The sequence below is a fragment of the Daphnia carinata genome, chromosome 3 (assembly GCF_022539665.2).
Source record: "Daphnia carinata strain CSIRO-1 chromosome 3, CSIRO_AGI_Dcar_HiC_V3, whole genome shotgun sequence".
Taxonomy (NCBI): Eukaryota; Metazoa; Arthropoda; class Branchiopoda; order Diplostraca; family Daphniidae; genus Daphnia; species Daphnia carinata.
This window is the reverse complement of record NC_081333.1, coordinates 13,141,966-13,157,228: the sequence shown is the minus strand read 5'-3', so window position 1 is coordinate 13,157,228 and position 15,263 is coordinate 13,141,966. Positions and strand designations below refer to the sequence as shown.

The 15,263-nt window shown below is 40.0% G+C and overlaps 3 protein-coding genes, 1 long non-coding RNA gene and 1 pseudogene across 6 annotated transcripts; 1 reads left to right on the top strand and 4 right to left on the bottom strand.

Annotated features, from left to right (window-relative positions):
* Window positions 1-3: 3 nt before the first annotated feature.
* LOC130694574 (uncharacterized) lies at window positions 4-2,221 on the bottom strand. Its single transcript, XM_057517651.2, has 5 exons — window positions 1,750-2,221; window positions 1,414-1,694; window positions 857-1,348; window positions 293-800; window positions 4-237 (listed from the first exon to the last, which is right to left on the bottom strand). Exons 2-5 carry the CDS (start codon window positions 1,681-1,683, stop codon window positions 77-79), a joined length of 1,431 nt encoding a protein of 476 aa, XP_057373634.1. The 5' UTR covers window positions 1,684-1,694; window positions 1,750-2,221; the 3' UTR covers window positions 4-76.
* A 210-nt stretch (window positions 2,222-2,431) lies between these two features.
* On the bottom strand, window positions 2,432-5,073 carry LOC130694571 (uncharacterized). Of its 3 annotated transcripts, XM_057517648.2 has the most exons (6): window positions 4,600-5,073; window positions 4,235-4,537; window positions 4,002-4,176; window positions 3,685-3,923; window positions 3,045-3,576; window positions 2,432-2,964 (listed from the first exon to the last, which is right to left on the bottom strand). In XM_057517648.2, exons 2-6 carry the CDS (start codon window positions 4,508-4,510, stop codon window positions 2,804-2,806), a joined length of 1,383 nt encoding a protein of 460 aa, XP_057373631.1. In that variant the 5' UTR covers window positions 4,511-4,537; window positions 4,600-5,073; the 3' UTR covers window positions 2,432-2,803. The 3 variants fall into 3 exon arrangements, with proteins under 3 accessions (XP_057373631.1, XP_057373629.1, XP_057373630.1); XM_057517646.2 differs by having other exon boundaries at window positions 3,685-4,176; XM_057517647.2 differs by having other exon boundaries at window positions 3,685-4,176; window positions 4,618-5,073.
* Window positions 5,074-5,413: 340 nt separating this feature from the next.
* LOC130694592 (uncharacterized) lies at window positions 5,414-12,610 on the top strand. The gene is made up of 4 exons (XR_009002082.2): window positions 5,414-5,839; window positions 6,202-6,355; window positions 12,305-12,402; window positions 12,470-12,610. It is a non-coding gene; the product is annotated as an uncharacterized LOC130694592 (long non-coding RNA).
* On the bottom strand, window positions 7,337-11,055 carry LOC130694560 (ankyrin-3-like). The gene is made up of 4 exons (XM_057517632.2): window positions 10,710-11,055; window positions 10,140-10,645; window positions 9,969-10,084; window positions 7,337-9,888 (listed from the first exon to the last, which is right to left on the bottom strand). Exons 1-4 carry the CDS (start codon window positions 10,949-10,951, stop codon window positions 7,468-7,470), a joined length of 3,285 nt encoding a protein of 1,094 aa, XP_057373615.1. The 5' UTR covers window positions 10,952-11,055; the 3' UTR covers window positions 7,337-7,467.
* LOC130694572 (uncharacterized) lies at window positions 11,592-14,216 on the bottom strand (annotated as a pseudogene).
* Window positions 14,217-15,263: the final 1,047 nt, after the last annotated feature.

Genomic DNA, 15,263 nt, shown 5'->3' with positions numbered 1-15,263 from the left:
TATGCGTCGATTATTGGAAATCCTAAAATTTAAAATGCAATAAACAATAAATGGCTGGAAACAGTAAATATAGGTATTAAGAACTGTTGAGGGCTTTAACTTCTACAATCAGTTTCAAAAGTCGATCGGTAAGGATTGGATTATCGCTCAATTTCTGTGATTTCATCATGTTCTTCATGGTTTCTTCCAATTCCAGAGTCATTCCACTGGCACCTTTTTCTGGTTCCACGTCCGATTCTGAATATGATAAGACACGTAGTTTTTAGAAAAATGAAATGGTTGATTTAAATACCTGGTTTTGGTTCTTTGAGCCTCTCCTCCGCATCCAAATCGTCCAACTTGGTCAGCACTTTCTTGTTCAAAACAAAAGATAAAACGACGATGCCCATAAACATCCACGTTAACGACCTCCTCTTGTAGTCTTTGAAGAAATCTTGCCAAGTGTAGTCATCGAGCGAAATGCCAAGTAACCTCAAATCAGTGGTTAGAGTATCGAAATAATAACGAAGTAATACGATCATATGTTTCTCTCTCGTCTCAGGGGCAGCGCTCGAGTACATGAAGTAAAGGATGTCACTAATAGGATGTCCGATTCTTGAAATTTGAAAATCAATCATCTTGAGTGCTATCGGAATGTTGGAACGGGCATTGGTTCCTTGCTGACCATCGTATTTGAACAGCATGTTGTTGTTCCAGAAATCACCATGAAGGATGCAAGCCAATGGACCACAATTTTCCTTTGTATCGTACATGATAACGTCGGGCAAACGTTCTTCCATTTCTTTTAACCATTCGACGAGCTAAAAAAACAGAGCGTTTGAAAAAAATTCAATAAAATGTAATACTTGGTACTTACATCGGGTCTTTCGACCTCTGCAGCGAATTCGACAATGTTTTTGAAATTATCTTGGATCATTTCGAGCAGACCCATATCGTACATTGTCTTTTCTTTCAAGAAAAATTCAGTTGTCGATGGCATATTTGTCAATTCTCCAGTCAAAGGATCCGTCCATTTTCTTAGGATATTCAAAGTTAAGGCGTGATAATGAGCCAATGACGTCAGTGCCATGTGACAGTGTCGATAATCAGCACCTAATGTCTTTTCAGCCATGCGATAACCCTGGGCTTTGAGGTCCTCGAGCAACGTACAAATACCCGAACCATCTGTTCCATCCTTGACCATCTCTTCGATGTGAGTGTAGTAGACGTCGGGCACGTCTAGCGGGATCGGTTGATCGGCATGCATTTCCCTCAGTAGGCCAAAGAAATGATGGTACATGTTAATCTCACGATGATGAGTGTGTGCCTCGTACGCTGCCTGACGCAAGAGCGCATTCGTTGGAAGGACCTGTTTCAAAATACCAAAATTTCAATGTGATGAAGTTGGCAGAGCCACGCAGAAAAAGAATGTACTTTGATAAAGGTACTCAACGTCTGAGTCTTGTTTTCCGATGCTGTAAGTTGAGCTGTTACAATGAAAGTATCGCTCATAAAATTGTCCCCTAGGCTGGACGCGGATTCGGCCACAACATGCACTTGTCCGTAGTGGGGCAGATCATCGTAAGTGACGCCATCGATATGATCTGTTGCCAGAGAGGCCAGTTGGGCAGCCAATTTCTTCGCCTCAAAGAGGGTCTTCCAGAAATGCTGCCGATCTGCCAAGCTCTTCACTTGTCTAGTCATCTTTCGATATTCTAGTTTGCATACGTCTTTTTATTTCAATTTAAAATATTTAAATTTTGGCTTTACCTTGGGGTTTGAATTTCAAGAATCGAATGGAGGTGGTACAAGAAATGGGAAGACTGCAGTCAAAGTACTGGAGGTAGTACGTCGAAAGCACAACTCTGAATACTATCTAATAAAAGCGTATCCCAAAGGTCTAGTTTTTCTCTTCTAATACCATCTCGTTATCACCGAAAAACATACGCTGTGCCTAAAAATAAAAACAAGTGGGCAAATCAAAATCACAAGACGTCCAATAGACGACGATCTGCTTTTCGATATCTCTCCGTGTAGAATGATAGAGATCTTCGCTACTTCCTATACGTGCTGCTGGCTTTTTGGGATTTTCTATTTTGCACCTGTTAAAATGCCGAGTCATGTTAGTGTGTTTGTATGGGCGAGACGGAATCGATATCATCTTGTCCTTGGCGATGTGTTACTTCAAATTCGTTGACCAGCCGCACATAAACAAGTACAGTAAACGGCCTAGCAACTGGGGCAATAAATCACATTAATATAGTTTTAACCTCAGTGTTTATGTCTACCTTTTTGGTGTGAAGAATATACGCAAGGCCGACTGGCTTATCACATTGAAAACAAGCTAACTTGGTTTTTATCAAAACGCACGGCTATAGTAGAACATTTTATACAAGAGATCTACTATACGTTATCGCACTTAGTCTAGTTAAGTCAGGTATCCTTAAGGCTAACGAGTTAATGTTTTGTATTCGGCACGTATACCTGCCAAACAAAATGCAATCAAAACCTTGTACTTCAAAGATGCGATGCATTGTTGAAGTTTGCTCAGTCATGCTATGATTCGTTGCATATCTTATCATTCTGGGAGTAAGCCGGATACAGTTCTTTATGAATGCGTAATGGACAAGTTTATGATCTCTATGGACGTAGCCTCTTATATACGTGCAATCTAATACTATGTTTCATGTAGCTGTTTTCCCTCCTCGATAAATTTTCGTCAAGCCTTTAACATGTGTAGAAGATTATTAAAAGTGAAATAGGGGAAGTAATCGTGCGGCTACGATGTTTAAAACAGGATGTGATGATTACTGCTGATAACAATTTATGAATCATTTAAGGCCTTCACTTCCATGATCAATTTAAGGATTCGGTCCGACAAAGCCGAACTAGCACGCAATGCTTGAGTCGCCATCATGTTCTTCATCTTTTCCTCCATTTCGAGGCTCAATCCACTTTCGCCCTTCACTGGTTCCACATCCGTATCTACACGTTTGCCAAAATGTATAGAAATTAAATAATAAAACAGCCACCGATACCAGTTTTTATGTTTATATTTTCTGTACCTGATTTAGGACCTTTCTGTTGTTCTGCTTGATCCATGTCTTGTAAAGTGGACGCGGCTTGCTTGTTTTGGGTCATGGTAATCATCAAGACACCAGCAAACATCCACATCAAAGATCTTTTCTTGTAGTCTTCCATAAAATTTTCCCACGTGTAGTTGTCAAGTGAAACGCCAAGACATTGCAAATCAGTCATCAAAGCATCGAAATAATGACGAAGCAAATCGAGCATGTGTCGCTCTCTCAACTCCGGCATTGTGCTCGTGTACATGAAGTAAAGCACATCGCTGAGTGGATGGCCTATCCTCGATTGCTGAAAATCGAGCATTTTCAATGAAACGGGAATATTTGCGGATGCAGTTTCGTTCGTTGTCCCATCTTCGGGGCGATCCGTCTGCTCTGCGTATTTGAACAGCATGTTGTTGTTCCAAAAATCTCCGTGAAGGATGCAAGCCAATGGACCGCTGCTCTCCAAATTGTCGACTAACATGATCTCCGGTAGCCGTTGCTGAAGATCCGTCAACCATTCGACTAACTGTTTGAATTTCGAAACTGTTAATGATTGAACAACAATGGAGCTGTAAAATTCAATGGCTAAGCACAGTCAAATACTAAAAATATCTAAACAAATAGCTATACTTACATCGGGTCGGTTAACTGGTTTGGCAAAATCGACGACAGTAGTGGCAAAATTCTGAAGCACATGAGTGATACCCATGTCAAACATAGACATTTCATCAAATAGAAATTTAGCCGCAGGTGGCACTTCGGATAGTTCGCCTGTAGACGAGTCTTTCCAAGTTCTCAATGCATTTAGCGTTTGAGCGTGATAATGGGCTAGCGATGTCAGAGCCATGTGGCAATGACGATAATCAAGTCCTCCTGTTATATTCACCATGCGATAATTCTCTGTTTTCAAGTCTTCAAGTACGATGCAAGTATTCGATCCGTCCGTCTCACCCTTGACAACTTCCTCCAGATGGGTGTAGTAACAATCTGGGATGTCCAAGGGAATCGGTTGGTCGGCATGCATCTCTCGCAGGAGAGCGAAAAAATGTTGGTACATGTTGATCTCGCGTTGATGGACACGAGACTCGTCCACAGCTTGGCGCAGAAAGGAATTCGATGGCAGTACCTGTTGAAAACGATACAATGTAAAACTTTGCATGACAAGCGCATAGATAAATCAATACCTTAATGAAAGTGCTCAAGATGTTGACTGGCTCTTCGTTTTTGCCTTGCAACAGCCGTGCAGACACAATGAATGTGTCGCTTTGGAAATTGTCACCTAAATTTGAGCCAGATTGAGCCACGACGTGTACGTTTCCATACTGGGGCAAGTCATCGTAGGTGACGCCATTAACGTGACTCGTCACCATGGAGCTCAGCTGGGCAGCCAATTTTTTGGTTTCAAAAAGGGTTTTCCAAAAAAGTTGTTTATCACTCAGGGTCTTGATTTCTTCACTCATTTTAGAGGCTTGGTTATGCTGTACTTTCTGCATTGTGTAACATGAACATGTATAGTTTGGTGATATTTAATGAAAAATTGTACACCTACCAAAATGAAATGTCTTACAAGAAAAATAAAAGATGAAGCTCTTTGACAGTTGAAAATTTGCGATGAAACTGAAAGTTCGTTTATTAATTTATACTTAGGTAAGTAAACACAGTGAATTGTAAGCGCCTTCGATGTCTGGTGTCCAGAGGAGTTGGCACTGAACTGAACGTGAATGAAAAAGAACACCAACTACAAGCAAAAATGTCACCTCTCGAACCAAGCTACGATGTCCGTGATTGACCTACTTTACACGGACATCCTGTTCTTATCTGTCCGAATGCTAGAACTCAACTGATATCAGATCATGACTGGGACACCGAGGCAACATGTGCAGAAGGAAATTCGAAATACAAACAAATACTACATGATGTTTAATTTAATTTAGTTTTCCTTTGGGGGTGGGGGATGGCGGGAGTTTAACGAATTGTCACAGTCATCTCGTTGCACACACTGAGAGAAAACCATTCCTCCTACTTTTCTTCGGGCCCGTGTACCGTACCGATTTCGCTGATTGATCGTGTAAGAATCGATATAATCATTGGAAGACTATTTTCGTTTTGGAATGCATTATTCAAAATGTTAAAAAAATTTAATTTTAGAAATGTTTCGTTTAAAATATGTGTACTACTAGACAAGAAAAATTTATGATATCGGATAAAGAAAATGGAATTAAATATTAGCGTTTCACTGCACATGTTTATAACACACCCGCCTTCTCACCATTGGCGCTAGAGGTACGGGAAGTAAAACCATGCTGGCTAGCTCAGGGACAAAAGGCAATGAGACAGGAGTTCTCCCGCCTATGGAACAATAGCTCAACGATGGTTCAATGAACCTGGTAAGTTTTGTTATCTCTAACAATAAATGCCTGTTTCCTTTTCAAATCGAGCAGAGTTCTCTGTAACCCATGTTTTCCTTTCGTCTATTATTTATCATCTTGGTCTTTTTGAATTTTCCAAATTCCTACTAATGAGACCTTACAGTGTCCTTGTAAAGTATCTCTCCCACCCTCCCCCGCCACAAACGGCGGGTATAAGTTCCAAGCGCCACCACCAGAAAGACTGAGCATGTCTACCGAGCCCGTAGTAGGGATCAGTGCCTTCTGCTTTAGTCTCTGGTCTGGTGGAGTGTCGCAATGTGCATTGGTAAGTTTAGTCCCATGAACGTGCACCTTTTCCTTTGGCTTCTTCGTTAGTATGTGAGAGCGTTGCCACCTTTTCTTTGCAGGACATAAAAGCAGGTAAGAATATTTATCAGGCAATCAATGACGTAAACTTGTTTAGAAAATACTAGTCCATTGACACGAAAGCAAAATGTTACATTTCTGTGGTAAATACAGTCGCATCTAAGGCAGAGCGTGGATCATTCGACTAGGCTTGCACGATGGTCAATTTCAATAGTTTCCGATTTATGGCCGTCATAAGAAACTTGGACATTTTGGATCAATATTGCTTGCAACATGTGTTTGGTGCAATGGTGAATGTCTTAGAAATAATGAATCACCTGCAATCATTTGTTAGTCTATAGTATTGAGCTAAATGTTTACATTGCCGTACTTTTTTCCTAAATGATGATTTTTTTATTTGTTCCTTTTTTGCTCAGTTTGTTGCGAATGAAGCGCGTCGTGGTGATGAAACTGGCAAACGTGGTTTTCAAACCGGCCAACGATCAAAACCTAAGGCGGAGAATCTGAAAAGTGTGTGTCATGTCCAGCAGATTGCTGTCTTTCGATGAAGACTACGTGTTGCATTTCCAGGTTAGTTTTCGTTTTCGGGTTTTATTTTTTTATAAAGATTTGGAGCTGGATGCGCCCGTTAGATTGTATGGAGGATTGAATTACCTTTTTTCATTGGTGTGCGTTTTCCTCGGAATTTTGCAAACAAATATTTTAAGTGAAGGCTTATTCAATCGTGACAAAGCAAAGAGCTATCATCCATAGTGTCCTTTTGACCACTCTATAACCAACTGCATCTAGCAGTTAATACCCACTTGACGTTCGCAGCACTTTGCTTTGGATGATATTTCAAGAGAAATGAAATTAGGATACTCAAATGGTGACGTGCATATTCCGTGGTTTTCAATGAGGTGGGCGAGTGAAACGATTGGTTATGGAATTCAGATTTTATGTATTTACGCTTTCACCTTAAGTTGATGCCAACGCACAACAGTAATTAATTTTAGTCTTGTTCAATTTGTTAAAAATATGATATGAGCTTTTTTAAGTTCATTTCACATCCATTCACTATGAACATGGCGATCGCACAGCCCAAGCTTCCACTCGATCGGTTTTAAATGTGGAGCGCTTTCGTTGTACTCTGTATCATGTAATTAGTTTAAAATTGTAGATGAGTCGGTTTCCTTTGAAAGACCTTATTTGACTGACAAATTAGAATTATGGCTATGTGTTTGTTGTTGAAGTTTGACGCTTATCTACCCTGTAAAGTTTGCCTTCCTCGTTAATTTTACGCGCCTAATATGTTTTCTTGGACCGGAAGAACTAGTTGCTTCCTTATCAAGGACGTGATTACTAAAAGAAAGGGATCAATTGGTTTACGTTACGTTTTCGCACACTCTTCTAATCATTTGTGTTAGAAGGCCCGTGATAGTCAGGTCCAGCAAATGTGATGCGTCGTACTTAATGAGGGAGCCCATTGCCCAGTACTTTATTTTTTGTTCGAATGTTAATTTATTTAACATCAATGCGTCGCATTTCAATTAGAAATAAATACTCTTTGCGATTGTACAATTTATGTAGTTGGCTGTATTTTTCCGATAATCACATTTGTTGCAACGTACCGGGGAATTTTATTTGAAGTTATGTTAGTATTTTCGTCTTCCGAAAAGCCTTAACATTTTTGAAAATTCACTTCATACGGTTTTAAAGATTTCGTCTACGTTACAATTTTCAAGATTTTTATTACGCCGACACAAGTCGAGTGCATTCCATCTAGTAAAGTAGGTCTTTGCGTTTTTGTCGATGCCGAGTTCAATCAAAACTTTAATCGCGTCGATTAAGTGTGGGCTTGAATTGTATTGACACAAATAATGAAGCGCATTCCATCCACTGTTATCCTTTGTGTCCTTGTCGATGCCGAGTTCGATCAAGAGTTTAATCGCATCGATTAAGTGTGGGCTTGAATTGTATTGACACAAATAATGAAGCGCATTCATTCCATCGTTGTCCTTTGCGTTTTTGTCGAAGCCGAGTTCGATCAAGAGTTTAATCGCATCGATCAAGTGTGGGCTTGAACTGTTACAACACAGAAGATGAAGCGCGTTCAATCCATCATTGCTCTTTGCGTCCTTGTCGATGCTTAGTTCAATCAAGAGTTTAATCGCATCGATTAAGTGTGGGCTTGAATTGTTTCGACACAAAAGGTGAAGCGCATTCCATCCTTTGTTATCCTTTGCGTTTTTGTCGATGCCGAGTTCGATTAAGAATTGAATCGCATCGATTAAGTGTGGGCTTGAATTGTTATAACACAAAAGATGAAGCGCATTCCATCCAACCTTAGTTACTGCGTTTTTGTCGATGCTGAGTTCAATCAAGAGTTTAATCGCATCGATTAAGTGTTGGCTTGAATTGTGTCGACACAAAAGATGAAGCGCATTCGATCCAACCTTAGTTACTGCGTTTTTGTCGATGCTGAGTTCAATCAAGAGTTTAATCGCATCGATCAAGTGTGGGCTTGAACTGTTACAACACAGAAGATGAAGCGCGTTCAATCCATCATTGCTCTTTGCGTCCTTGTCGATGCTGAGTTCAATCAAGAGTTTAATCGCATCGATTAAGTGTGGGCTTGAATTGTTTCGACACAAAAGGTGAAGCGCATTCCATCCAATGTCATCCTTTGCGTTTTTGTCGATGCCGAGTTCGATCAAGAGTTTAATCGCATCGATCAAGTGTGGGCTTGAACTGTTACAACACAGAAGATGAAGCGCGTTCAATCCATCATTGCTCTTTGCGTCCTTGTCGATGCTGAGTTCAATCAAGAGTTTAATCGCATCGATTAAGTGTGGGCTTGAATTGTATCGACACAAAAGGTGAAGCGCATTCCATCCTTTGTTATCCTTTGCGTTTTTGTCGATGCCGAGTTCGATCAAGAGTTTAATCGCATCGATTAAGTGTTGGCTTGAATTGTGTCGACACAAAAGATGAAGCGCATTCGATCCAACCTTAGTTACTGCGTTTTTGTCGATGCTGAGTTCAATCAAGAGTTTAATCGCATCGATTAAGTGTTGGCTTGAATTGTGTCGACACAAAAGATGAAGCGCATTCGATCCAACCTTAGTTACTGCGTTTTTGTCGATGCTGAGTTCAATCAAGAGTTTAATCGCATCGATCAAGTGTGGGCTTGAACTGTTACAACACAGAAGATGAAGCGCGTTCAATCCATCATTGCTCTTTGCGTCCTTGTCGATGCTGAGTTCAATCAAGAGTTTAATCGCATCGATTAAGTGTGGGCTTGAATTGTTTCGACACAAAAGGTGAAGCGCATTCCATCCAATGTCATCCTTTGCGTTTTTGTCGATGCCGAGTTCGATCAAGAGTTTAATCGCATCGATCAAGTGTGGGCTTGAACTGTTACAACACAGAAGATGAAGCGCGTTCAATCCATCATTGCTCTTTGCGTCCTTGTCGATGCCGAGTTCGATCAAGAGTTTAATCGCATCGATTAAGTGTTGGCTTGAATTGTGTCGACACAAAAGATGAAGCGCATTCGATCCAACCTTAGTTACTGCGTTTTTGTCGATGCTGAGTTCAATCAAGAGTTTAATCGCATCGATTAAGTGTTGGCTTGAATTGTGTCGACACAAAAGATGAAGCGCATTCGATCCAACCTTAGTTACTGCGTTTTTGTCGATGCTGAGTTCAATCAAGAGTTTAATCGCATCGATTAAGTGTGGGCTTGAATTATATCGACACAAAAGATGAAGCGCATTCCATCCATCTTTGTCCTTTGCGTCCTTGTCGATGCTGAGTTCAATCAAGAGTTTAATCGCATCGATTAAGTGTGGGCTTGAATTGTTTCGACACAAAAGGTGAAGCGCATTCCATCCAATGTCATCCTTTGCGTTTTTGTCGATGCCGAGTTCGATTAAGAATTGAATCGCATCGATTAAGTGTGGGCTTGAATTGTTAGAACACAAATGATGAAGCGCATTCCATCCATTTTCATCCTTTGCGTTTAAGTCGACACCAAGTTGGATTAAAATTTCGATTTTATTCCTAAAGTCTGTTGTGTGATGTTTACACAGCAGATGCAGGTGTTTTTCTTCTTCGATAACCTAAATGAGAAACTTTTGTTAGAGAATACAAATTTCAATAACGAAGAAGATGTTAAACTTGTGTGATTTTATTAGGCTACCTTGATTTTTATGGCTGCAAGCTGATTAACAACTTCGTCAGATGCAATTCTTGTATCAGGTGTGTTGATCAGCATTTGTTTTATTAAGTTACGTGCAAAATGTTTTTCGTGAATTTCTATATTTAAAAGTTTTAAACATTTAATTATTATGTTTAAGTTATACGAACTTACCACTTATATTGATTGTTTTGTTTTTTATGATATTGTTCATAATTTCTAAATCATTTGCTCCGTAGATGTGTTTTCCTTTTAAGAGAATATAACCAAAGACGAGGCCTTCTGCGAATACATCGCTTTTGATGGAGCCTCTCGTTTCTTCAATGCGCAGGCCGTTTTCTATAATTTGCATAATTTCGGGAGAAAACCAAAGAAAAGTCCCTTTGATTCCACTAATTGTGAATGTTCCTCTGTCATTCACTGCTTTTGACAATCCAAAATCAGCCCACTTCATCGTCATCCCTTCACCTTGGTCAGTATGTTTCACAGAAATGAGAATGTTTTCCGGTTTAATGTCCCGATGGATTAGGTTCTGTGAATGAATGTATTTGAGACCAGTGGCTAACTGGTAGAAAATTTCGAAATTATTTGGTAATGCAGGTCCTTTGTATTTCCGACGATCGTCCTCTTTTAGGAACACCTGATCTAATGATGCGTCGCACAATTCCAAAGCAATGTAACTGAATCAAAGAAATCATATGGAACATCTCTTTTTAATTCATAGTTATCACGTAACAATCTTACTTGAAGTTGTCATCCCTTGCAAAGTGCACAAATTTAACAATATTGGGATGATCTAACTGCTGCAGAATTTTTAACTCGTCGTCAGCCACTTGATCTTTGTCATTTAGCTTCACAATTCTTTTGATTGCTACACTTTGACCTTTATATTTACCTCGATGCACTGAACCGAAGCCACCTCTACCCAAAAGGTCGTCGCGATTGAATTGGATGCCATCTACATTTATGGCAGTAGTCGATGACATTTCAGGCTTTTAGGCACTCGAGGCTAGCGAGACAATAACTTGTACGAGCTTCTATTGGGAAATACCGTTTGCACTGAAGAGCCTTCACTTGCAATCCGAAATCGTTTTGAATTTATCAGTTTACCTGTAAAGCACAAAATATAGCTTACGAGTACAATGCAGATAATAATTTGTTATCGCGTTGTCTATACCTGTTGATCCGTGTGAAATGTCAATAACGTTTTTTTCATTTGCTCCTTAAAATTACACATCACATTATTTTAACGAGACTTTTTTTCTCGTTGACGAGAGCTTGTCAAATGAGTTGCATCGAATTAATAATTTGCTTATAGTCCCTTTCCAATTGCTTCTTTCAATGGTTTCTGCGTATAAAATGTTTTATCATAGAGCTTTACTAATCGCGCCCTGCACTGTTCGCTTTCGACACGTATACCTTATCGCATTATTTCTCATTATCTTTTCTGAAGCCTTTCCCCCTTCTTTTCTTTTTATCTAAATATATTATGAATATATAGTACGTCATTTCTATGACGACAATTATATTTATTAAATTATATTTATTTGCGCTGTTAGCGAGGTCAGTTAGAAGGTAAAACAACCAAACAATTTAAAATTACGAATGTTTAGCTGAGCCCGTTAAAAATATGCGTACTAAAAGCCGCGTACAAATTGTACCATCGGCTTGGCACAAGTGAACATCAGTCTGCCCTCTCTTTCTATGCGGTACAAATAAAACTGATTACCTTAGACACAGCTGTTGAAGATCGAGAACAACTAGCGTGGCAAGTTTATTAAAAATGTCATTCAAGGCGGGGCACCGGTGAAGTCGCTAATAAAAAAAACTTCTTCTGTAAACGTCATTCAGTTATTCTTTTCGGCCGCATTCGAATTGAATACAATTTATTAGTGATGACATTCAGGTATAGCAGTGTTAGCTCATTCAAAATCATCGACCTTTAATGCTTACTCTATTCTCGCATTTTTCTGGCTTATTGGCCATAATGACCAATATTACTAAATCTTAAATATCAGAAAGCGATTTATCTCACTTTCTCCATCTCACGGGGAGAGTTGGTGTTTTTAGCTGAAGCAAACAAACTTGACGTTTGCTTCGAGTTACGACGCATTGTTTCGTCAGTTTTAGTGCACGTTCAGCAGTTTCTATTGATAAGCTGTTTACCTCAAGTCAAGTGCAGCCAGATAATAGAAAAGCTTTTTGGTTCGACTTGTTTCCCGAACATTTGTGTGTTTTGTTTCAAAATAAGCTTGGGCATATCAGCCAGTTGTCATTCACTTGGTAAGATTGCTCCCTGTCTATTGCACCACAAGGTGATTAATGTGTTTTGCATGTAGGTGTGTTTGTGTGGCGAGAGGGAATCGATATCATCTTGTCCTTGACGATCTGGTGTTACACTTTGAACTCGTTGGCCGGTGCAGTTCCACATAAACAAGTATGGAAGCGTTCTAGCAACTGGGCAATAAATTAAATGAATGTAATCAACCTCCTGTTTAAAACAGGATGCATTGATTACTGCTGCTGCATTTTATGAATCATTTAAGGCCTTCACTTCCATGATCAGTTTAAGGATTCGGTCCGACAAAGCCGAACTAGCACGCAATGCCTGAGTCGCCATCATGTTCTTCATCTTTTCCTCCATTTCGAGGCTCAATCCACTTTCGCCCTTCACCGGTTCCACGTCCGTATCTCCACGTTGGCCAAAATATGAACTGTATAGAAATATAATAATCAAACAGCCACCAATACCAATTGTTATCATAATTACAATAGTAATCATATTTTAAGGAACGATTTTCTTGTACCTGATGTTGGATCTTTCTTTTGTTCTGCTTCAGCCATGTCTTGTAAAGTGGAAGCGGCTTGCTTGTTTTGGGTCATGGTAATCATCAATACACCAGCAAACATCCACATCAAGGACCTTATTTTTGTAGTCTTCCATAAAATTTTCCCACGTGTAGTTGTCCAATGAAACGCCGAGAAATAGCAAATCAGTCGTCAACGTATCGAAATAATGACGAAGCAAAACGAGCATGTGTTGCTCCCTCTATTCTGGCGTTATGCTCGTGTACATGAAGTAAAGGACGTCGCTGAGTGGGTGGCCTATCCTCGATTGCTGAAAGTCGAGCATTTTCAACGAAACAGGAATGTTTGCGGATGCAGTTTCGTTCGTTGTCCTATCTTCGGGGCGATCCGTCTGCTCTGCGTATTTGAACAGCATGTTGTTGTTCTCCGTGAAGAATGCAAGCCAATGGACCACTGGTCTCCAAATTGTCGACTAACATGATCTCCGGTAGCCGTTGCTGAAGATCCGTCAACCATTCGACTAACTGGTAATGATTGAACAACAATGGAGCTGTAAAACAAAATGGCTAAGCACAGTCAAATACTAAAAATATCTAAACAAATAGCTATACTTACATCAGGTCGGTTAACTGGTTTGGCAAAATCGACGACAGTGGTGGCAAAATTCTGAAGGGCATGGGTGATACCCATGTCAAACATGGACATTTCATCAAAAAGAAATTTTGCTGCAGGTGGCACCTTGGATAACTCTCCTGTGGACAAGTCTTTCCAAGTTCTCAATGCATTTAGCGTTTGGGCGTGATAATGAGCTAGCGATGTCAGAGCCATGTGGCAATGACGATAATCAAGTCCTCCTGTAATATCTACCATGCGATAATTCTCTGTTTTCAAGTCTTCAAGTACGATGCTAGTACTCGATCCGTCCGTCTCGCCCTTGACAACTTCCTCCAGATGGGTGTAGTAACAATCTGGGATGTCCAATGGAATCGGTTGGTCGGCATGCATCTCTCGCAGGAGAGCGAAAAAATGTTGGTACAAGTTGATTTCGCGTTGATGGACACGAGACTCGTCCACAGCTTGACGCAGAAAGGAATTCGATGGCAGTACCTGTTGAAACCAAAACGTGAACTTTCGAAATGGCAAGTGCATAGGGAAATCAATACCTTGATGAAAGTACTCAAGTGTTGGCCTTGCAACAGCCGTGCAGTCACAATGAACGTGTCGCTCTGGAAATTGTCACCTAAATTTGAGCCAGATTGAGCCACGACGTGTACGTTTCCATACTGGGGCAAGTCATCGTAGGTGACGCCATTAACGTGACTCGTCACCATGGAGCTCAGCTGGGCAGCCAATTTTCTGGTTTCAAAAAGGGTTTTCCAAAAAAGTTGTTTATCACTCAGGGTCTTGATTTCTTCACTCATTTTAGAGGCTAGGTTATGCTGTACTTTCTGCATTGTGTAACATGAACATGTATAGTTTGGTGATATTTAATGAAAAAATTGTACACCGACCAACATCAAATGTCTTACAAGAAAAATGAACCTTTTTGTCAGTTGAAAATGGGCGATGAAACTAAAAGTTCGCTTGACACTTTATACTTAGGTAAGTAAATAAAGTGAATTGTAAGCGCCTTCGATGTCTGGTGTCCAGAGGAGTTGGCACTGAACTGAACGTGAATGAAAAAGAACACCAACTACAAGCAAAAATGTCACCTCTCGAACCAAGCTACAATGTCCGTGATTGACCTACTTTACACGGACATCCTGTTCTTATCTGTCCGAATGCTAGGACTCAACTGATTTCAGATCATCACTGGGACACCGAGGCAGCATGTGCAGAAGGAAATTCGAAATACAAACAAATACTACATGATGTTTAATTTAATTTAGTTTTCCTTTTGGGGGTGGGGGATGGCGGGAGTTTAACGAATTGTCACAGTCAAACCATTCCTCCTACTTTTCGTCGGGCACGTGTACCGTACCGATATTGGTGATTGATCGAGTAAGAATCGATATAATCATTGGAAGACTATTTTCGTTTTGGAATGCATTATTCTATTATTCTATTCTATTAAATGTTTAAAAAATTTAATTTTAGAAATGTTTCGTTTAAAGTATGTGTGCTACTAGACAGGAAAAATTTATAATATCGGATAAAGAAAATGGAAGGAATATTTGCGTTTCCCTTCACATGTTTATAACACACCCGCCTTCTCACCGTTAGCGCTAGAGGTACGGGAAATAAAACCATGCTGGCTTGCTCAGGGACAAAAGGCAATGAGACAGGAGTTCTCCCGCCTATGGAACAATAGCTCAACGATGGTTCAATGAACCTGGTAAGTTTTGTTATCTTTAACAATAAATTGCCTGTTCCCTTTTCAAATCGAGTGGAGTTCTCTGTAACCCATCTTTTCCCTTCGTCTATTATTTATCATCTTCGTGTTTTTGAATTTTTCAAATTCTTGCTAAATGAGACCTTACAGTGTCCTTG

Bases quoted from the DNA above. Each gene is read 5' to 3' on its own strand.
- LOC130694574 (XM_057517651.2), bottom strand. From the start codon at position 1,683: ATGACTAGACAAGTGAAGAGCTTGGCAGATCGGCAGCATTTCTGGAAG. The intron at 1,349-1,413 runs GTACATTCTTTT...ATTTTGAAACAG, and splicing joins CGTTGAGTACCTTTATCAAA to GTCCTTCCAACGAATGCGCT. The intron at 238-292 runs GTATTTAAATCA...TATCATATTCAG, and splicing joins GCTCAAAGAACCAAAACCAG to AATCGGACGTGGAACCAGAA.
- LOC130694571 (XM_057517646.2), bottom strand. From the start codon at position 4,510: ATGAGTGAAGAAATCAAGACCCTGAGTGATAAACAACTTTTTTGGAAA. The intron at 4,177-4,234 runs GTATTGATTTAT...CGTTTTCAACAG, and splicing joins TCTTGAGCACTTTCATTAAG to GTACTGCCATCGAATTCCTT. The intron at 2,965-3,044 runs GTACAGAAAATA...GCAAACGTGTAG, and splicing joins ACAGAAAGGTCCTAAATCAG to ATACGGATGTGGAACCAGTG.
- LOC130694560 (XM_057517632.2), bottom strand. From the start codon at position 10,951: ATGTCATCGACTACTGCCATAAATGTAGATGGCATCCAATTCAATCGC. The intron at 10,085-10,139 runs GTAAGTTCGTAT...TTTTAAATATAG, and splicing joins CAAAACAATCAATATAAGTG to AAATTCACGAAAAACATTTT. The intron at 9,889-9,968 runs GTAGCCTAATAA...TTTCTCATTTAG, and splicing joins TTGCAGCCATAAAAATCAAG to GTTATCGAAGAAGAAAAACA.